Source organism: Macrotis lagotis, chromosome 1 (assembly GCF_037893015.1).
Source record: "Macrotis lagotis isolate mMagLag1 chromosome 1, bilby.v1.9.chrom.fasta, whole genome shotgun sequence".
Taxonomy (NCBI): domain Eukaryota; kingdom Metazoa; phylum Chordata; class Mammalia; order Peramelemorphia; family Peramelidae; genus Macrotis; species Macrotis lagotis.
The window spans coordinates 392,831,647-392,850,433 of record NC_133658.1 but is presented as its reverse complement, the minus strand read 5'-3'; the positions used below and the strand labels follow the sequence as shown (position 1 = coordinate 392,850,433).

The 18,787-nt window shown below is 37.0% G+C and overlaps 1 protein-coding gene across 7 annotated transcripts in view; it reads left to right on the top strand.

The window, feature by feature from the left end:
* SGCD (sarcoglycan delta) overlaps window positions 1-13,735 on the top strand; it is a 1,459,164-nt gene extending 1,445,429 nt beyond the window's left edge. For all 7 annotated transcript variants that reach the window (XM_074212535.1, XM_074212534.1, XM_074212532.1 and 4 more), the window contains 2 exons: window positions 9,546-9,669; window positions 11,742-13,735. In XM_074212535.1, the coding sequence (XP_074068636.1) occupies window positions 9,546-9,669; window positions 11,742-11,915 (298 nt within the window). In that variant the 3' untranslated portion in view covers window positions 11,916-13,735. The remainder of the gene's footprint in view (window positions 1-9,545; window positions 9,670-11,741) is intronic.
* The last annotated feature ends 5,052 nt before the right edge of the window (window positions 13,736-18,787 follow it).

The window sequence follows — 18,787 nt, the reverse complement described above, 5'->3', positions numbered from 1 at the left end:
TGCTATGCTATGTGTGAATATGTGTTATATGTGTTTGTATTTGTGTGCTTATGCACTCATGTATATATGCATATATTAAATATATGCTTGTTTACTTTATGATCATTTATTAAATTAAAAACCCATAGCCAAAAATTACTAGTAGTTATATAGCTCTTTAAAGTTTTCAAAGCACCTTATCTCATTTTATTCTATCATCTCTGGGAAATAGATGAAATTATTATCCCCATTTTACAGGTGAGGAAAATGAGGCAGATAGAGGTTAAGTGGCTGGTCTGGAATCAAACAGCTAATATGTGCTGATGCTGGATTTGAATGCAGGTCTTCCATACTCCAGGTTCAGTATTCTATCCACAATGCCACCCAGCTTCCTTTATGAATAGTCTAGTGAATCTGAAAATTTATATCTAATTCTGCATTTGATAAAAGAAAGGGAACAAGCATTAAGTGCCTATTATTTGTCATGTCTATTCTAAATTTTTTATAATTATCATCTGATTTGATTGTCAACAGAACTGTAAGTCCATCATGTCTCTGATAAGTGAGTCCTCTGAACTCCATTTTATCAATTGTTCTAGTTCTCATTTCCCTCTGCTTTATTCTATGCACTCAAAGGTCTTCTCATTTCACTCCAAAACAATCAATCCATTTCATTATTGTTTTGCCACAATAATATCCCATTACATTCACATACCATAAATTGTTTATCCCTGCCTAATTGATAAGACTTCTTTATGTTGCAGTTCCAGGCCACCACAAAAAGAGGTGCTATAAATATTTTTATAAAAAGGGTTTTTTTTTCTTTTCTTTTAAATCTCTTTAAAGTACAGGACTAGAAGTAGTATTACCAAATCAAACTGTCTGCACTTTAGTGATTTTTAAGACCTAGTGAAGACCTAGCCTTTGAATTGAGCCTTGAAGATATGATAGGATGCCAAGTGTTGGGGAGGATAGAGGGAAAGGCAGTTAATCAATGTTTAAAAAAATGCTTTGAGGAAAAGTTTTAGTTGTACACCAAAGTGGTATAAATGACAGCAAGTAGTCTGTGTTTGATCAATGTATGGCATATATGGGAGAAGAAAGTTTGGACCAAGGCTAAGATGAGTTAAGGGAAGAAGAAGAGGCTTCCGAAGGTCTTCTGTGTCTGCCTTTAAGAGACTGGACTTTGATAGGGAGCCATGTGAGTAGAGCTAATGCTAATTGTCATTAGACTCAGTATCTGACATACATGACATTTTTCTTATAGACACACAAGTGTGTTTTAGAGGTATCTATGAATGAACAAATTCCATGTAACCACAATCCTTGGTGAGGACCAAGAAAAGCTCTTTCTGCAAAGAAGAAAAGAGGGATAATGATGCTTAATTGAATCAAAACAGGAATCAGGCCGATAGTACTGAAAGAAAACAGATTTAACACTTAATTTCTTTAGTCTCTCATTTCAGAGATGAGCAAAAACCTAGAGAGGAAAAAAATAAGTTTATAACAGACAATATGGTATCAATGAAAGAACACTGAACCTTCCCAGAAGTAAACATAGTTACAAGTTCCAGCTCTGATACTATGCCTGGTAAATCCCTCTACCTAGCTAAGCCTTAGGTTGGCTTATCAATAAAATATGAAGGATGATATTTCTCCCTCTAACCTCATAGAGTTACAATGAGAATCTGGTGACATAATATATGGGAAAGTGTTTGGAATCCATAAAGCACTGTACTGATGCCAGCTATTAAGATGATTAATGTGATGATAAGAAATGCCTTAGCGTAAGACTTTTGAGTAACTTAATAGTAATTGAAAAATGTCATGTAGTCCACTTTAGTCCATGATTCTTATGGAGGCAGAATAGAATCAAAGGATTTGAGAGCAGAGCAATCCAGGACTCTCAGGAAACCTTGGGAAAAAGAAATATGATGATGGATATGGCTGTTCTCAAAAGGGAAAATTTTTTTACTAATGACTGTTGACCTAACATTGTTTTCAGAAGAGCAGTTCAATGAGCATTTATTAAGTGATTACTGAAAGCAAAATCTTATTCTAAGCACAGGTAATATAGAGAAAAAATATCCTACTTTGAAAGAACTTGGTGGGGAGGGGAAGAGAAAGGCAAAATATGCTCAGCTTAATGATAAAGCTCTTTGTTGTTTCTTGGATCTCAGTTTGGGTGAATGGGGTCTGTAATGGATCACAATATTTTAGGTAAACATTGTATGGGATGTGAACTGATGTTTGAAATGATAGAAAATGGTTGCATATATCTACTTTGTATTTCTTTGGGGGATCTTTGATAGTGTAAGGGGAAGATAAAGGAACCAAGGATCACAGATTTAAACCTAGAAGAGATAACGGTTTAACCACCTCAATTCAGTGAAGAAACTGATACTCAGAAATTTTCAAATACTTGCCTAAGTTCACACACAGAATCAGGATTTGAACCCAGGTCCTTTCATTCTAATATCCACTGCTCTTCCCACTCTACCACTGTTATCCTAGCTAAATGAGTATACAGAACAATAGGTGGGGCATCACAAGACCACAGTGCCATCAGGAGGTTTCTTGATTAATCAAGAGTAAGTTTAGTATTAATGGAATGAGCCAGTAGACAAATCCCAAATTAGTCTGTAGCATATTCAGGGAAAAAAAAACAACACTGTTTTCCTCAAGGGTTACAAAGAGAGTAGATGTATTGGTGTCACTTGCACCCCAAGGGCAATAAGAATAGCTAAAATAAAACCTAAGGGAACTTTAAGGTAAGACACCTTAGCAACTTTGAGGATATTTACACAGGAACTGGGTAAATGTTATTATCTTAATTTTTTTTGTATTATTTCTGAATTGGTGTGTCCTTTTTTGCCTTCTTAATAAACCTAGAAAAAAATCTTATGGTTAGGATTGTGTGAACATGGATTAGAAAGAAAAATAGAGGATTGCTGGAAATGAAAGCAGGGAGAAGAGGGCATTTGGTCTAGACAGAATTCAGATGGCCAAGTCAGCTCAGGAGTCAGAAAAACCAATGCTACCAACTCTGCATCTTCTCTAGAGTCTTTAAAATTTTCAAAAAACATAGAAGCATAGTTATTTATCAAATAGGCAATTGGGTTCTGAGTGATTCAAGTCATGAGAACTCCTATCTCGAAGTTTCTTAACAATTACATGGAGGGGAGCAAATGCTCCTGATCTCAGGAAGAAGGGACTGGCAAAATCTATGTATATCTTAGTGGTTCTGGGAATAATATCGGATCTGGAATCAGGAGCAGTGTAGTTCAAATCCAACTGTGTGACCCTAAATAGGGTGACCCTTAACTTGTCTGTCTCAATTCCTTCATTTGTAAAATGGAAATAATAATTATGTCTACTTCCCAGGATTGTTGTTAAGATAAAATGGAATATTTTAAAGTACTGTATAAATGCTAATTATATTAATTATATTATTAATTGATATAAAAATGACATTAATATCCAGATATCTGTCCAAACAAATAGAAAAGAAAAATATCTATGTCATCAGGGAGTCAGTGTCAAAAACACTATCTGTTTACATAGTAGCCAGTAGTCATTAAGTACCTGGGGCAGAGCAGCTGGAATAAATACTTAACAAATAAAAGCAACAAATTTTTTGTTTGTTGGTTGATTGGCAAAGGTACATAGATTTAGGAATGGAAGTTAGCTTAGAGAGCATCTGGTATGAACCAAAAGGTAAAATCACTAGCCTGAGATCACACAAATATTAAGTGAACTTGCCTCCAAGCCAGGACTACCTGGTTTCAAGTCCTATCTCTGATATAAACTGGCTTACGACTCTAGAAGTCATTCAACTTCTTAGTGCTCTAAGCAACTTTCTAAAATTATAAATTACATATATGGTGACACTGCTAGGCATGGGTAGAAGGAGTTTACTCACCAGAAGTTTCTTGCACCATGAACTTAAATGTCCAGTTCCTAACCCTATCACTATAAGTATTGCTATGATGTGAGTTCAATGCAAAGATCAAGGGGATTTTTGATGTTTAGCATTTTTAAAAAATACTTTAAAAAATTAGCACAGGGGCAGCTAGGTGGCATAGTGGATAAAGCACCGGCCTTGGAGTCAGGATTACCTGGGTTCAAATCTGGTCTCAGACACTTACCTAGCTGTGTGGCCTTGGGCAAGCCACTTAACCCAATTTGCCTTGCAAAAACCTAAAAAAGAAAAAAAATTAGCACAGAAATCAGAAAGGAACTTTGACTTCCTGCTGGTTTTTAGAAGAGCTCATTGACTGCCCTATCAATGAATTATGCTTCCTTAGGAAAAGAGTCTCCCTAGTAAGATGGCACAAAGCATGAAACTGTCACAGATGGAAGAGTTCTCGCTTGACATGAGAAATCCTGCCTTAGGGCTGAAAGGAAAAGCACTCAGTAGAGTAATGTAATTTCTGCAGTGTGCCATGGGCCTCAGGGGGCAGTTGGAGAAAATGGCCTGGGTAATACCAGGTTGAGGTAAGGTCCAACCTACTGTGAAGCTATAGTGTGATGAGAATGCTGGTGTAATGGCATCCAGAGGCAATCACAGCTTGGAATTCGAATGATGGTTACTGTTCTTTTTCCTTTTCCTGACTTTCCATCTTGATAGAAACAAAGAAGTATTGCCTCACTTACAGGTAACTGGTTAAGTGGGAAATATGTAAACCAGGTTCTCATTTCTCTCCCAGTGGTTGACTCCAGTTCTATTGCCTGGTCCTTATAGCACACAAAGACATGTGTCTGATGCTATTTTCCTGGAAATCAAAAGAAACCAAGGTATTGGGTGAAAGGCACACTCACCAATGGTCAATGAGAGACACTCTAGGGACAGAAACATAATTATAGTTCATTCAAAGCCTTAAAGATTATGCTTGATGGTCAAGGAAACCATTATGTAAGTTGAGATCTGTGTGTGTGTGTGTGTGTGTGTGTGTGTGTGTGTCTGTGTGTCTGTGTGTCTGTGTGTCTGTGTGACTGTGTGTCTTTGTCTCTCTCTCTCTCACACACACACACACACACACACACACACACACCCTCCAACATTCACTACATGTCATTGATTTATGAAATTAATTCTAGAAATGGGAACAAGTAATCAGACTAAGAGTAAGAGAAATTAAGTGCCAATTGTTTCCTAGTTGTGAGATCTTGTGCAACTTTCAAAGGTATATCATTTCTGAGATTAGTGGTAGAGCAACAAAGTCAATAAGACTGATCTGGGAGTAGCTTATTTCTTTCCAAGCACAATTTTGAATGCAATGAGAAACCAAAGACTCAACTCCTTTATCTCTTCCCGCATCCAGTGACATCTCTTCTTTACTTCTACAGATTGTGCCTTCATTGAAGGCCTTCGGAGTTCTCAAGCTATCAGTTTCCTTTCCCCACCATGCTACAATCTTTTTGTATAATCTTCTCAAGACACTAATTGTTTTATGTCACACTCAAAAATCCTGAAGTCCTTCAGAGTTTGGATGGATGAAGGCCATCTTTCTTAGTCTGCCATTCCAAACCTTTCATATTTGCATCCACATACTCTTTTCATGTTTTATGTCATATTATTTTCTCTCTATGCACTCAGTACTCCTGAAACAAAAGAGCCTAGCTTCCCTGAACAAAACAAAGCATAATTTCTTCTATTTCTTTACTCATGTTAGTTCTTTTGTTTGGAATTCCTTTTCCCTTTTAAGAATAGATGCAGCTTATATCTCTTTCATGAAGTCTTCATTCCACTACTTCTTCACCTCTTTTTCCACCAAACAAAAAGAAGCAAAATATTATAGAGTTGTAATAATTAACCTTCCCAAAGAAGAAATGAGAAAATGTGGTGGGGCACTATGAATGTGGAATATATGAACATACTGTCAGATTCAGTTGATGGGTTGGTGGGTTTTGACAAACTGCTTTTTTTTGACAAGGGATCCCTCAATAGGATAAAGAAAGGTCAGAATATACAGAATGACCCCCCTAAGTCAGTCAGTTAAAACTGCACTAAGATTTGGGCAGCTTAGATTTGGTGCAATGAATAGAGTGCCAGACCTAGAGGCAGGAAGATCTTAGTAAATGTGATATTCCTATTTGTTTCAGTTTCTAACTTATAAAATGAGCTGAAGAAGGAAATGGAAAACTGTTACAGTATCTTTGTCAAAAATATTCTAAATGGGGGTCTCAAAAAGTCATGATACAACACAAATAACTTTGGAATACCCTATATTTAGAAAGAAAGTAATATGGAAAATAAAAGCAACATAAAAGATATACATTAAGGAAACAAAAGACTTAACAATATGTCTATATGCTTCATGCTCCCCAAGCTTGGTAATAATGGATCTTGTTGATTAAATCCCTGGGCAGGTCAGTCCAATCCTAATTCCAGTGATATTAAGCAGAATTTCTGAGGCGTAAAACATTTCAAAAACAAAAAGTGAAGAAACATTTTCTAAGGATGACCTCAGTGACAAATGGTTACTCCTACCTTACAATGGATATGTTCATAGAGTGTGATGGAAAAGGTGGAGGGGGAAGAACAGATGAACTTTCTGTGATCTGAATGTTATCAGACAGTCTTTCACAGTCAGTGGGGTGCTAGAGGTTAGAGGTTGATTTTGTCTTGCAGAAAGGTAATATATCTTCAGAGTCCTCTTTAATTATAGCTTAACTAAAAGCTCACACTCATATAGAACATTATGGTTTATAAATGAGGGTATAAGGATATAATTGTAAAGTCTGGACCTAGACAACCAACTCACTCTGGGTAAATTGAGTTACATGGGATATTAACAGCAGTCAAAGGGTAAAAGGAAAGTGAGATTTTATTTAGGAAGGCAAATGAAAAGTGAGAGAAAGAAAAAACAATTAATCATGGCTGTTATCATGGTGACTTCATAGGACCAGAAAGAAGAATGAATATATTTATAAGCAGTAGTTTGTTCCTGTGGAAGACATAATCTTACTCATCTGATGGTATGGGGAATTATGGCAGAGTTGAGAGACCAGCCAGAACTGAGTGTACTTAAAATATAAGGGGAAAGCAAAAACAGAAAATATAGATGGAAATGGAAGGAGAAAGAGATGCAACCCAAGGTCCATAGAGCTGTGAATCGTGAGACCTGTGCATCCCCTAACATATCCTTAGACCTAGAAAAATTGCTGCCCCTTCACCATTTAATATGTCTTCTCTCTGCCTTTTTGCTTCTTGTGCCCATTAACTAAAAATGTACCTCTTGCAAAGCTCAGCTCATGTGTCACCCCTTACTTACGAATTTTCCTGCTCCCCCTATCTGTCTTTCAAATCTTGTATTTGTTGATTTTCAGTCCTTATCAGTCATGTCTGACTCCTTGTAGTCCTATTTGGGGGTTTTCATGACAAAGATCCAGGAGTAGTTTGCCATTCCCTTCTCCAGATCCTTTCTTAGATGAGGAAACTAGGGCAAAAAGGCTTAAGAGACTTGCTTAGGACCCCACAGCTAATAAGTATCTGAGTCTGAATGACTGTAAGCCCAGAGCTCTATCCACTGAGTCACCTAGTTGCCCCTTAATTTTATTTTGTGTGCATTTGCATTTGTTTTTAAGTGAATATGATATCTCTACAATAGAATGTACATACAATCTTTGAGGATAGGGACTATTTCACTTTTGTTTTTATGTTCTGACAACCACGAAGCATTCTGGCATATAGCAGACTCTAAATAAATGCTTGCTGCTTGATTAACATTGATTCTGAGTGTTTTTCTCTTTCTACATCTCAGGCTAGTCTGTCATGTATAATCAACTGTCAAATGTGTGAGGGAAAAATGGCAAGACCCAAGACTGCTTTTGGTTCAGTGAAATGAGGAGGAAGGGAGATAAATGTTCTAGATCAGTTGTCCACATCTTCTCCAAACACTCCCAAATGTGACCCAAACCTGAGTAAAATATAATTAGGAAACATACCAAAAAATAAAAAACAATAAAGCATCAGTAATATTAACCTATGGTTTTCTGTGTGCATGGCTCACAAATATCCTTATGTACAGTTTACTGTTATTCATTTCTATTTGAGTTTGATACTTTTGTGACATCATTAATATGTGGAGGTCAAAAATGGAATGGTGTCAGGGGCAACTAGGTGACACAGTGGATAGAGCACCAGGTCTGGAGTCAGGAGGACCTGAGTTCAAATTCGACCTCAGACACTTAATAATTACCTAGCCGTGTGCCTGGACAAGTCACTTAACCTCATTGCCCTGCAAAACAAACTAACAAAAAAGAATGGAATGGTGTCATTTTGGGATAGCTCAAGCTATACCTTGTGAATACATTTGAATCTGAAATTTATTTTTCCCCTGAAAGATGAGTATAAAAAGTTATTAATAAGAAGGTGCCTGAAGGAAAGGAAAAAGGAAATGGATCTTCTTCCCTCTTACCAATCTTACTCTTTCAGATATACTAAGATTTTATTAGGGGAAATGCACAACTGTCTAGGAAGTAAGAAAAGCAGCCTGGATTTCAGATAGAATTTCTTCCAGTCACAAGTCTTCTCTAAAGGGTTTCATTGATCCCACCAAGCATAGGACAAAAAGAGGATTTGAGGAAATAGTGGTGCGATCAGTTAAAACAAACACTGATTCCATAATTTCGCTGAAGCACCGCCCTGTCTCAGAGAAATAGATCACAGAGCAAAACTTTTCAAGTTGGACAGGAATCTTAGTTTGACTGTCTCATTTTGCAGGTGACAAAGTTGAGGCCCTGAAATCAGTGTGATATAATGAAAAAAGATTGGAATTCTTAGATTTTATTCTAATTCTGCTTTCGCTGCTTCTTTAATGATTATGACCTTAGACAATTCATTTCACCTCTCTGAGCCTTGATTTCCCTATCTGTAAAAATTAGATTACATAATGTGCTAGGTTTCATCTAGCTTGAAATATATGATTCTGTGCCTTGTCTAATATTATACAGGTTGCAAGTGGAAACCAAGCTTTCTGATTTCAAATTCAATATTCTTTCTACTAAAGCATGCAGTCACCATTCATTTTATAAGAAAAGAGATAGAAAGCATCCTAGTCCTGTCTGTTTTCCTTAAGCTCACCAATTACCCATGTTCCATAAATACTAAAAAGACAAAATTATACCAAGCCCATGTATTTAGCTCTAGTTAGAGCTGGAACTTTAAAGGTCATCTAGTCCAACTCATTCAATTTATAAATAAGGAACCAAGGCCAAGAAAGATTAAATGACTTACCCAAGGTCGCACAACTAATAAAGTAGCTGGAAGTGAAGTTCTTCCTGGAGCCAAATCCCCACAATCTGCTATGCTGTGTTGCCTCTCAACAATGATGGAATTGTTCTGTGAAAGAAATGAAAAATGGCACATTTGTGAATTGGGGGCACAAAAATACTCCATTCCTGTGAGAAGAGTGATACATAGAGTAGTAACAAGATAACCAAGATGGGGTGGAAAATTAGTTATGTCAGAAGAAACAGCTCTTGCCAGAGATAAATCAGTGAGTATGATAGAATAGGCTAACATTTGTTGTTTTGGGGTTTTTTTGTTGCTGTTGTTTCAGACTCGAGTCCCCCACACGTTCCTTAGTGATGGAAGCCCCTAGAGGAGTTGAAATCAATGCTGAAGCTGGCAATATGGAAGCCACATGTAGAACAGAGCTCAGGCTGGAATCCAAAGATGGAGAGGTAAGAAGCCATGAAGGTGGCCAAGGAGTGAGGAAGAAGTTCATTAATGGAAAAAACGGGTTTCATATAAACCAAAAGTATCACATCAATGGCATTTACCAAGTTGCTCTAATCCAGAGATTTCAAATTCAGATGGGGGGGGGGGGGCTCCTAAGTAGAGACTCCTGAGTTGGGGTAAGGACAAAACTAAAAGAAACTGGAAGATGTTTAATTAAAATAAAGAAAAAAATTACAACTTATAAAATGTTGATCTGTGATTCTTTAAGACAGTATGTGGTCCTCAATTATCTATTTCTATTTGAGTTTGACAGCACTGGTCTAATCAATAGTGCTTTGAAATTATTAAAAATTCTAGTCAATGAGTTACAGTAGACCTTGCAGTTCAACTATTCCTATAGCTACAAAAGCAATAATATGGTATACATATCTGCTTCACTCCAGTAAAAGAGAGAGAGAGAGAGAGAGAGAGAGAGAGAGAGAGAGAGAGAGATCCACTATCTCTATAGGCAATCCATTCTCCTTTTGACACTATGATATTAATTTTTTTTTCTTAGAGGTAAAAACCTTGCTTCTAACTCTGCAAAATCCTTGCTTCTCTAGCTCTGCACTCAAGGGCAGATCTGATGCTTCAGTAAGTTCTGAATCCACTTAAATATACCATCATTGAGCCTTTATCACTCTTCTTTAAGTGATATGAGACTTTGTCTGTTTGTTTTTCTTTCTAATGATATTCAACCAGTCTACTAATCCTGTCAAAATAGGAGCATCAGTCTGCTACCTGTTCCCTGAACATTACCTGTTCTGGATGAATCCATACTGGCTTTTACTGCTTCCATTATTAAATATACATTATTGATTTTAGAATTTTATCAAGAATTGAAATATAATCTATGCTCTCCTGCTATTATTTTTCCTCTTTGAAAACTATGTCCAGGGGCAGCTAGGTGTCGTAGTGGATAAAATACCGGCCTTGGAGTCAGGAGTACCTGGGTTGAAATCCGGTCTCAGACACTTAATAATTACCTAGCTGTGTGACCTTGGGCAAGCCACTTAACCCCATTGCCTTGCAAAAATAAATAAATAAATAAATACATAAATGAAAATTTAAAAAAAAAAGAAAAGAAAACTATGTCCAGTCCCATGATTCCTCTCACATTCTCCAGAATTTTTCTGAGGTCCTTGACATCTTAAAAATCCCAAATTGCTGGTTTACTCAGTAGAGTAAGATGTACTTCACTCCAAATTAGGAATTTGAATACACTGAGGGAAGCTAGATGTGTTCTTATCATTTCCTTATTTATTATTGGTTTCAACAACAGAGTAGGCCATCAAACAGGAAAAAGATTCTGGTGCAATGATCTAATTATTATCACACTGAGAATTAGTACTAACTCTCACTTAATTAAAGTGGATTGAAATCAGGAAAAAAATGTGAATATATACAAAGAAATATACATTTGTGGATATTTGTAAACCAATATAGATGCCTGTATACATAGAGAAATATATTCATATTTATATGTTGATATAGATATCTCCATTAAGATGTATGAATATTTATATTTCAACTTAGATCTTTATAAACATTGAGAGAACCACTGATCATTTTCATTCTCCTTTCATGTATTCATGCTCCATCCAGATCATTGATGGGGAAAGATGTGGCTCCATCTGGTTTATTTGATCTATCTAAATTGGTGAATAGGACCTTTGTGAAGTAAATATGCAATTATGTACTTATGAAGGGATCTTGGCAATCATGAAGTTAGACTAGAATTGATTATGGGGATGGCCACAGAAATCTCTGTGATAGCTTTTCAGTCAAGAGCTATTTGTTCATAATGCACATTGCCACCATCTATATAAATGCCAACTTTAGGAAGATTGGTAATTATCTATTGAAGGACCTATATGGTATGTATATCTACCATGGTCATCTCTGAGCCTCCATGAAAATGAATTTGAGAGATTTTCTAGAGGTGAGAATATCCTATTCTGTCTGTACATGATACAAATAAACTTTAGTCTGTATAATTGATTGACTTTGTCTCGTCCTCCCTTGTCTGCTTTAGATCCAGTTAGATGCTGCCAAAATCAAACTACCTAGACTGCCTCGAGGATCTTATTCCCCTACGGGAACCCGGCAAAAAGTATTTGAGATCTGTGTCTGTTCCAATGGAAGACTCTTCTTGTCTCAAGCAGGAAGTGGTTCTACCTGTCAGATCAACACCAGCGTCTGCCTCTGAGAAAGACTGAGCGTCACAGATAATAGAAGATGGCACTGGGGCTGGTTTTTGGTCTCAATGAACACTTGCTGTGGACTCTTTTGACTAGAACCCGGAAAGCATATTGGAGACCTTTTTTGGTGCGTGTGTGTGCGTTGTGAGTGTGCGTGAGGGTGGGGCTATGAAACTTATATATATTGATAGATATAAATAAATATATATATATATAAATATAAATATATAGATAGATAGAAATAGAATCCTCTGTATAAATGAAGGTTTCAGTACAAAAGGATCCATGGGTGACTCCCAGTTACACATTATCAGTCTCTCACATCTAAATTCAATCTCTAATGCAGATTATCAGACTGGATATTTCCAGACTCCTGAAATATAAAAACAATGTAAAGTCTGCCATTTTATGCCATAGACTAGTAAGATCCCTTTATCATCATGAAATCCCACTGGCATAAACCAAAAGTGGGATTCTTTTCATGATGAAGGGTGACAAGGCAGCCCTTCTTTCTGGTCATGGTCCTGGGAGATTTAGAACACCTATTCTGCATTTCAAGGCAGCAGGGATGGAAGTCAGGCATTGGTGAACCTAAGACACCCAGGTCTCATTCTTGACCATGTCATGGGCTCTCAGTAGAGTGTATTCAAGTTCTAAGCTATTCTCCTTTTTCATCAATATTTTGATGTGGTATTCCCTAACAAGTATGATGAGTCAACTCCCTCATCTGTGATGCTGTGGTCAATTTAAGGAGTATCTATATTGTAAATGAAGTACGGAACTATCTTTAATTGTGGATTGAGAAATCCCCTCCTTCTTAGCAGGAAGGTTATCAGTTTGTTTCACTACTCTAGAGGAAATATCACAAAATGGCTATGGTTTAAGATATGTCCAGGAAGTGCAAGTACCACATAGTTCTGTACAGAAGGTATACTCTACCAATGAAAAATTTTGTGAGAAGGATAAAATAAGATACAGATATTGTGTACCAGTTACACAGGAGCACAGGAAAGGAAGACAACCAGTCATTAGTCATCTAAAGGTTTCTGTGCTTTCTTGTTTTTTAGTGATCTGGATTAAGGAAGGGGATAAAAATCATTCCATTTTGGCCACTTGGGTAAAGGAAAGATTGTGAGAGAATATAACACAGTATAAGATGAAATCTAACAAAGGTTAAATTCAATTAAATGAACTTGATCTTTCTTTCTCAAGTGCTTCCTCAGGGTCTGTGGGTAGACTAGATTTTTTAGAGCATTTTCTTACAAATATCTAGCTCAGATCCACTTCATCTAAGATCCAAAAAAACAGGGGATGACAATACACTTGAGATCTTATTATTGGAAAGGTCAATACTCTATCTTCATGGGTCAATGTCCAATGCAATCTGCTTATCAAATGAATATGTCCTCTGTTAGTGCCAAAATGTTCCTTTTCCTTCCCTTTTGAATTTGTGAATCAATACTGATTATTGTGAAGGAGTTGAATAGGGGATGGGGGATGAAAAGAGGACAGCTTTAATTATAGTAGCAGAAGTATGAAATCTCCCAGAGCCACTAGTAGCTGCCACCCATCCAGATTGACTGTCACCATTCACTCCCAATCATAAGCTAATTGATTATGTCTATGGCCATCCTCCCACCACTGTCAATGTGAGGGGTCACCCTGGATTGCAGTTGTACTGGGACAAGGGACCGTACCGTCTCTGTTCAAAGAGGGGCAAATCTGTGCCTATGCCTTAAAGTCAATGCACTCAGCAAGGAGAAGCACATCTCATTTATCCTGTCATTTGATGTCATTTATTATTTTTGGCAGGGGGGCAAGGGGAGGAAAATGGGATTGTCAGACCTGGGACGGGGGGGGGGGGCAGGAAGAGGATGGTAATGAATCAAATCAAACTAAAAAGAGAGCCTGGAAGACAAGGTATGAAAGTCATGTCATCCTGAATGTGGAATGATGACAACCTGCCCTTATGGTCCTTGTGGAAATCTGTTAGGGAATTCTCTAAATAGCCATTTCCAGAGGCTTCACCAGAATTTAGAGTGTTCTTTATTCAAAGCAGAAGAACCATTCAGAGTATATACCAACTGAAAGAAAACTTAGAATGTCTATTAGATGATGGCCAGGTACCCATTTGCAAACTTTTTTTTCATCTTTAGAAGGAAAAGCTATATGCTCAGAGATATGGTGCCCCCATTGAAAGAAAGGATATCATGTTGTAATAAGCATTATATGTATTGCCTTTCATCTTTATTTTATATCTGGAGGGTCCCCATCAACAAGAGAGAATTGATTTTTGGGGGTTTTGATTTTTTCCATAGTTCCCTGGGAAGAGTCTTAAGAGGGAAGGATCTTATGAAGTCATTTATCTGGTATTATGGTGTGGGGAAGGAATAGAACATGAAGAACTAGAGATTGAGTATATAATGTTCTCACTGGAGTGGTGGTGAATATAAAAGGAAAATGGATTGTTGACCAAAGAGAATCTTTGTTCTAATGTGGTTTGAGTTCTTTAAAATGGAGAGTACTAGAGCTAAAAAAAGGGGGGGGGAAGGTTTCCTTCAGGTCACTCTGAAAACTACTGCTAATTAATGGAGGGGGTCCCTTGTCCTTTCTATAATAAAGAGGTCTGGAACTGGGTGGCAAGAGGGACTAGGTTATGCTTGAACTAGTTAACTCTAGAACTCTAGATACTTACTGGTGGAGAAGACTGTTAGCTTTTCTTATTCCAGTTCTTATTTGGTTCAATACAGTGTTTGGAGGCAGATGTTCAAAGTTTATTCAATCCAGTACATACTTCATCACCTACTATGTGTGAGGCACCATTGCTGGGTGCTGAGGATACAAAACAAAAATGGAAAAAATTCTCATCGATTAAAAAGATGGTCAAAAGTAACAAACTCTTCTGATGGAAATAGAAAGAAAGAAGTAAATTCCTTCCTGAGGATGTCATCTGTTTTCTAAGTGTGTGTGTTCTCCATGTGCCATGGAAACAAATCTCTGTTCTCGAAGGAATTCTAGGTGAAAAAGAGAGAGAAACAGAGAAAACCTAAAAGTTGGGTGTCGGTAAAAGGGAAGAGAGGGATGGGTGGAAGCCTATAATATTAATCAGAAGAACAAACAGCATACCAAAAAGCAGTAATGATGACTTGGATGTGTGCAGGGATGAGTAGTAATTTATGCTCCTTCTGGGTTGTTATTGGTCAAAATGAAAGCTGGAAATGCATAGGATTTAGAATCAAAGTGCTTGGTTACAATCCTTCTTCTGTTCATCATGTCCTATGTGAACTTGGGAAAGTACCTTAGCCTCAATGGGCCTCAGTTTCTTCATCTTTCTTATGATAGGACCAGTTGACTCCCTAAGGTTCCTTCCAGTTTTAAGTGCATTTTCCCATGATTAGCACCTTTGCAATATCATATATATATGCAGTAAATGAACTGAGTCCAGGTCATCATAATCTCTTAAGTGAATTATGGCCACTGCCCTGACTTAGTTTTTGCTCAACTTAAGGTTGTATTGTGACAGGTTGGCCTTGGGAAGCGGTTACTTCAATTTCCTTTCCTTTATAATTTCCATAATAAGAAACATTATGATAGCACTTCATGGAAACAGATCGTGGGTAGGGACAGATTCAGCACATGAAGAGGTATCTAGGTTTTTATTCTTTTCTAGAATCCCTTTAGTGGCATGAAAGGAGATGCTCAAAGAAAAAACTGGAGGTATCATGAGTGTACATTTTCTTGAAAGACAATAAGCAGCTCATCTTCCAGTTACCTCTGGAAAAGTTACCAGGAACACATAAATCTTCAATTCCATGAGTGTCTAATCTTCTTTTCCTATGCCCCTCAATTGAAAGCATGTCTTTAAATTGTGCCCTTCTCTTTGACTATTTTCTCACAGGAAATGGACTTTACATTTCATGACAGAAGAGGACAGGCAATATTTTGTTCATTTTCTCTCATTTAAAGAAATTACAACTTGACATTGGAGCAGCAACAGAATAGTTTTACTTTACTTATTGTGAGAAAACAGCCTGTTGTATATGTCAAACTAAGTCTTTTTTTTATAGACTGCATTGAAGCATGCAAATCTGCAACTTCTACTCAATGGTTCTTAGTCTGTCTTCCAACACTACACAGAATGACTAATCCTCCTTCCCTGAGGATAGCTTTTCAAATATACTCAAAAACAGTTCTTGTACCTTTACTCCCAGCCTGTTAGCCTTTTCTTTTCCAAGAAAAGCATCTTTTATTCCTTCAACAATCCCTGTATGGGAGAGAGAGGGAGGCAAAACATGATTTCTCTTCTTCTCATCTTTCCATTTACCATTCTTCAGATGCTCATTGAGCTTGTCAGTGTTACTCTTGGTGGTGGCCCCAAAATGGAGTGAACATCAAACTTCAGATAGGAAGTAAGAAGTATATGGGGCATATTAGATCAAGGGAGAAAACAGTGAAGCTGTCACTTTCCTTCTTCTAGACCAGGATTTGAGAACTTTTTTCCTGCCATGGATATTAGGATATTTGGATATTCATTTGGATATTTGTAACATTATTCACCCCTAAAAAGCTCCTAGATTTTTGAATTTTGAGTTCTACCTTCAGTTGCCATGACAATGTCAGATAACAGGTCTTATGCTGCCCAGGGGTCAGATGTTCCTCATCCTGTTCTAGACACTATAGCTCCTTCTCTGAAAGTAAAAGAAGATTGGTTTGGTTTTTAATGTTTCTAGGAATGAGAGATCAATTTACTGATCCATGGCATATATACATATATATATATATATATATATATATATATATATGTACATATATAGGAATACTCATTTTATATCTTTTAAATTTTCTTCCCAATCTTTATTTGTAGAGATACATAAGAGTTGCTTTTGAGGCCTCTATGTTTCTGAAGATATATATCCCATTTGGAACCTGGGGATTTAAGTCTCTGGGGCCATGTAATGGGGAGCTTTTGGTAGAAGATTTTTCTACTTATCATTTGTCTCTTTTACATTTTCTGTTTCAACTTCCTTTCTAACAACAATTCTTTTTTATTGTTGATTTTTCTTTTGTTCCATTAAGACTACTTTAATGATCAATCTTTCCAGTTAACTCAGAAGAAAAATCTATTCATTAGTTCTGTCTTATGTTGACTGTCATCTTGCCTGTTTTCAGTGGTCTCCTTCTTCCTGTTTCAATAATTCAGCAAACATTGGTTAACCTCCTACAATGTGGAAGATACCATATGAGGTTCTGGACACATGATTGTTTTATCTTTCTGATTTTCCCTTCACAATGGCACCAAATGCTGACTATACCATCCTAGGCATTGATTGTGAACCTCTGGATGCATATATTTGAGTGTTTTTCTAATGGTCATGCTCTGTACACTGTCCCTCTTCTCAGTCATCCTCCATCTTCACAGCTGTTGTTAACTATATAAGATGTTCTTTTAAAGTGGCATGAGTTAGGGAGAATGTTTCCCCTAAATCTGGTGCTGGAATCTCTCTCTGTGTGTCCTAAGATTGTTTGTGGTAGGGGAAAAGGAGAAAAGAGGGACCAAGGGGAAGAGAGTTTTGTGGGATTGAGAGTAGGGTTGGCATAGAAAGAAGTGGGGGGAATTTCTACATTTGATTGGAAAGGGAAATGAGAATATCAAGACAATGGTGAGAGGTGGTTAAGGATATGTTTGTGAGGGTTTGAATACTTGAACAGAAGTGAATAGAACTCTTGCTGTAGTCTATGAATATTATACAGAAAAAAAAAACCAAAACTGCTGCTCTTCTTTTTCAGAGAGAGAGAGAGAGAGAGAGAGAGAGAGAGAGAGAGAGAGAAATATGAAATGAGATCTAAAAGAATGTGGATGCTGTTTGATATCTCTCCTTAGGGATTAAGAGAGAATACTAATGAGAGTGTAGTTAAAGAAGATGGAGAACAAAATATGATGTATGGGAAATTTTGGATTAGGATTGAGAGATTGTTTCACTCTCCCTCTTTTCTCAATCATTAAACATGTCAGGTTCATTATGCAGAAAAGGAGCAGAATTGGAAATGGATGGATTAGATCATAGGTTCTCGAGTAGGAAGAGAATAAAATGTATATGAACCCTACCACCTGAGCTATTGCTTAGGGTTAGCGAAGAAGAAGCAGGAGATGAGAGCAGAGGTACTTACCTGAGATTTGGGATATGGTTGCTGGAAGATGAGGGGGCTTAATTTGATTAGTAATTGGATGTGTTTTTTTTTTTTGCCTGTAGTTCTTTGATTTGTTATCCAAATGTTCTTTGTCTTTTGGAACAGTGAAAGGGATTGGGTATGAGAGAGATTCAACTATTATATATTTAAGAGAAAATGTAATTGAACTTACCTCAGTGGAGAATCTAAACCATTCTCTTTATCCTTTTGTTGGGTTTGCCTGCCCACTTTTGTTAGACAGAGACAGACAGAAAGTCTGAGTTTTCCAACCTTTCTAGAAAGTCAGTTGGTCCATTTCAACTCCTCCATCCTACCACACAACCCAAGAGGAGGTTAGCTTTAGAGAAAACATGTTGAAATAATATATAATTTATCATATACACATTCATTCTCTCTTCCCCACACACATGCAACTTAATAGAATTTAATTGTCTTCTTAGAATCTCCTTTGTGTTTGAAAGCACATCAGAAAAGATAATTGCCATTTGAAGATGGATCAATAGAGAGACAGAGGACTACTTTATTTTACACACACCCCATATCATAAATTGTATTAATTCCATGACTTTGTAAGTTGAGATCTGTGTATTTAGACAATATTTGTGTTAAATTATGCACATATCCCCCATCATAAATGTGGCAAAGTTTCTCTCCCCTCTCTTCCATATATTTGTCTCCATGATTAATGATA